Consider the following 4,790-nt stretch of genomic DNA (forward strand, 5'->3'; position numbering starts at 1 on the left):
AATTAAATATTATTGTTCAACAAGAAGAAACAAATCTTACAACAAAAAGAAAATATATTGTGAAAAGAAAAGAAAAGTATAGAGGTCAAAACTCGAGGGTCGTGGTTTTACGAGAGAACTCTTGCAAATCAAGAGCTTACATTATACTAAAAAAAAAATTTACAGTGAATTTTTTAACAAGTTATTTTTTACTCAAGGCTAATTGATTTTGAAATGATATTAAAAAAAATATTGATTTTGAAATGCTTTTGTAGTTACCGATACTTCTAAATTTGTAAGAATAGTCTTAATTATCCAGACAAAACAATTTTTGGCAAAAATAAGGAAAATTTGAAATGTGGATATCAAACTTGCACGTCGTCACTCCCGTAAGCTCCTCACATGCGTAGCAGTATATCGTGTTTACTCTCTATATATGTGTTACGAGGTTTCAATGAGTCACAATACACTATTCCCTGCTCATTTATTTTTGCAACTTTTATACTTATTTGGTTAGATAATTATAAGTTTTATCTTGGTCCATGGACAGATCAGCCAAAGGGTTAAAAAAAGGTGCATGGACTCCCGAAGAAGATAGTCTTTTAAGGCAATGCATTGATAAGTATGGGGAAGGAAAATGGCATCAAGTCCCTCTACGTGCTGGTATATATATATATACATATATATATATATATTTATATATATATATTATACATTATTTATATACATTTTTGCTCTCTCTATAAAACTAATTAATAAGTTGAAACGTAGAAATTCGTAAACACGTAAAACGTATTACATGCTTTATGCAATCATTTATTCATATTTTTGTGTATAGCCGTGTATAAGGATGTCCGGTGAGACCGACGACATCTCTTGTTCTTTTATTACCGATAACCGTAAGTTGAGGTTTGGCACCGTGTGACTCATCTAGACGAAGAGTAGAAAAAACTAGGTCATTTGAGTTGTTAGGATCTTCACTCTAATACTAAGCAGAAGTACTAGATATTCAATTGGCACGTTGGTTACTAGAAAAAACTAGGTCATTTGACGTTTGTCGTTCCGTAAATGAACAAAAAATTTAAAATTTGTGGACGTATCTTAGTTTTGAGATTCTTCATGATAAAAAGTAATCAGGTATACTTAAATTTTTTTTTATTCATTGTTATTTATAAACAAGTAGTAATTAAGTATACTTATTTTTTTTTTTATTCATTGTTATTTATAAACAAGTATGTACATGCTAAAATTGACCCCTAAGTATTGATTATCTAGGGTTAAACCGATGCAGGAAGAGCTGCAGATTAAGATGGGTGAACTACTTGAATCCCAATATCAACAGAGGAGAATTTACTTCTGACGAAATTGATCTTCTCCTTCGTCTTCATAAGCTTCTAGGAAACAGGTATATATAGGTCAGACACAAATTCAAATATTATAGATTTACACAATGTAATGATCAAATATTAGTAAGTCATATACAAATTATTCAAATGCATGCTTAGGTGGTCATTGATTGCTGGTAGATTGCCTGGTCGGACCGCTAATGATGTCAAGAATTACTGGAACACCAATTTGGCTAAGAAGCAAGAATCGCGTTTGAGGAGCAAAACGAGAAATAGAGAAGCTGCTTGTTCAGATGCAACACCGGCCCAAAAACACAATGTTATAAGGCCTCGACCTCGTTCCTTCTCCAACAACAATTGGTCCATCTCGGTTAATGATCTGTCCGAAGTTGGCATTGGCGAAGTTATCAGCACGAAATATGGTTGTATCACAAGTAAGCTATTATTACAAGATATATGCTTGATATAGTTAGGAGATATTGCTTGATCCGGTACATGATATTGCGCGATCTTCTACATTAATGTAACAAAAAAACAAATACAAGAGCATTTTGTGTCCACGAGATGCCCCTTTCACATGCATTTTGCAAATCATATTTTGATAAATGTAATGCATTTTTAATTCCAAATAAATTGATAATTTGAGATTTTTAACACAATTCTTTGAGATAATGTTTTTTTTTTGGGCATCTTATACAGAACCTCACTCTAAATTTTGGAATATACCATTGTATGACAACTCAATTTGTGTCAATGACGATGTTAACAGTCTTGTACTATACTGTATACACAATTCTAAGTCCATTATTGTATTAATTATTCGTTTTGCGAAACCTAACACATTTATTCAATTTATAGATTTTTGGGTCTATTTTGAACATACATAACGGTAGCCAAGATTTGTTTTCAAAATCAATTAATATTATAAGAACTATGGTCATAGACTTCACCATAGCTAGCTTCCATCACTCTGGGTAAAGTTCTCCACCAATATCCTTCATATACCCACATGTTGTTGGTCTGACACTCCAACCCTTCAACACCTCTGTAGATGATCTCCTCCATCCTTCCACCTTGTTTTTCCACTAGAACATCTCCCATGACGACACATCCAAGGTAGCCACAAAAAAATCACACAACGCTACAAAAGCGCACAAACAACAAGGAATCATTGACACAATCACCAAAACAAATCACACAAATCACACAAATCACACAAAATAACACAACTCAGATAAGCTATGGTCACAAGCTCTCTGAAAAAAAACAAACAATCCCACGAAAACAGTGGCTCCTTCTCACCCCCCAAGAGCTACTAATCTCCTTCTCCTTACCTTGAAAGCGCCAAAACTCAACCCTCTTGGTCCTTAATCCTCACATAAGACTCTCCTTAGCCCTCCGAACAATTGGGAACCAACTCTCTCTTTCTCTTTCACCAAGGAATGACAAACACACACCTAGGGCAAGGAAAGAGGTTGTGTCGAAATTTTAAAAAGATTTAGGATTTTTCCCAAAAACTAACCCAAGCTAAACTGGCGATTTCAAGCTAAACCGATAACATTCGTCAATCGACACCCACCCAAAGTTGGGCTGGAGTGTTACAGTCAGAATCTTCCACCTCATAGAAAGTAACAAAAACAAATAAAATAAATATTCAATATTATCCATATAAAAAAACTAATAATATACCATTAAGTTTTGATTTATAGAGTTATATGTCGGTTTAATTTTATTAAAAGAATGTATAGGAAAAATATTTTACAAATTATATGTCGGTTTGAGTTTACTACGAAAATTATGGTTTAGATTTTATAATTAAACAAAGTATATGTCTCTGATACCCCAGTTTCAGGGACATGCAGAGAAGTTTAAAAGAATTGATTTGGCCACCTATGTCACTAAAGTGCACTTATCTTTTCGATCAAGGATCCGGATAGAACTCTAGAGTTAAGCGTGCTTGAGCTGGAGTAGTCTTAGGATGGGTGCCGAGAAGTGACTATTGGAACTGTGCGAGTGAGGAGAAAACACAGGAAAATATCATGTGGTGATTTGTAGGGACGGTAACAAGTCTTTAAAACCTCTCGGACGTAGCAAACCGATCGTCGGATATGGATGGGCCTAGTGAGAGGACGTGAGATCCATTAAGAAAGGTGGGTCCACTAAGTGGTGGTGGCCGGGGCATTACAATGTCAGTTTGGGTTTATAAAGTGTGACACCCCAGTTTCAGGGACATGCAGAGAGGTTTAGTATAATTGATTTGGCCACCTGTCTCACAAAAGTGCACTTATCTTTTCGGTCAAAGGCCCTAAGAGAATTCCACAATTAAGCGTTCTTATGCTGGAGTAACCTCAGGAAGGGTGACCTTCATATGGACTGCACCTTCGAAACAAAATATCAAGTTTTTCACTTGTAGCTACTCGACACCAGTATGGACTGCACCTTGTGCAACATCTCTCATATTCCGCTCTTGATCTAATTCAAACTTTCTTAGATTGATACAGCTTTCAAATTGCGATACATTTTCTATCGAAGGAGTGCAATGGGTGGAAACAAGTGCCCATTGCGTTTGTTTGGATAAATAAACGAATTAGCAACCAATTTACAGTGATTCGGGCTACAACCAACAAGAGATTTTACAATACCTCCAAGCTTCTTTGCATCTAGGAGTTAATTGTAGTTTTTCAAATTTATTCTCATCAAAAATCTCATTCTCATTTGATGTAACAAACGTTACTCTTTTTAAAATATATTTTAACGTTATACTAAAAAAGGAAAAACATATAAATATAAAGAATTTGTTAGAAATGCTTTTTTTGACCTATTCCTTTCAAAAATACCCCCTTTTCATAGTTACAGTAAGTTAAATTAATTTTTGGGATTTTTTTTAGATTTGGATTCATTATTTTATATTTAGAGTATAGTTTTAAAGAGGGGGAGGGGGAATATTTAGTATTTAGGGTTTATGAATTAGAATTTAATTATTTTATATATTAAAAATGTGGGTTTGATTGGTAAGGTAACCAAAACTGTACAAAAAAGCTGTAAGCTGTTACGGAATAGTGCAAAATTGTAAGAAAAAACTGTACGTGAAAGTTGTACCAAAAAGCTGAGAGTAAAGCTTTTAATAAGGTTTTTGGTAAAGTTTTTGTGATTGGAAAAAATTTAAAGTTGTACCACTTGTATTATTTTGTTTAAGTTCACCAATCACTACCATGAAATTGTGTATTGACGACACTTTTGTTAAACAAACTACTGTATACAGTATATGAAAATGAAATATATATGGCTTAATTCTTTATATATATATATATATATTATAAGAATGTAAATATTCATTTTATAATGAAAGGTTGACTTACAATTAAGAATAACAAAATACATGGTCCAATGCTAAAAAAAAAAAAAAAAAAAAAAAAAAAAAAAAAAAAAAAAAAAAAAAAAAAAAAAAAAAAAAAAAAAAAAAAA

The 4,790-nt window shown here is 33.0% G+C and overlaps 1 protein-coding gene across 1 annotated transcript; it reads left to right on the plus strand.

Annotated features, from left to right (window-relative positions):
- LOC104704661 (transcription factor MYB114-like) lies at window positions 336–1,794 on the plus strand. Its single transcript, XM_010420708.1, has 4 exons — window positions 336–385; window positions 530–642; window positions 1,255–1,384; window positions 1,485–1,794. The coding sequence occupies exons 1-4, from the start codon at window positions 336–338 to the stop codon at window positions 1,792–1,794; spliced, it is 603 nt and encodes a 200-aa protein (XP_010419010.1).

This window comes from Camelina sativa, chromosome 7 (genome assembly GCF_000633955.1).
Source record: "Camelina sativa cultivar DH55 chromosome 7, Cs, whole genome shotgun sequence".
In the NCBI taxonomy this organism is placed as follows: Eukaryota; Viridiplantae; Streptophyta; class Magnoliopsida; order Brassicales; family Brassicaceae; genus Camelina; species Camelina sativa.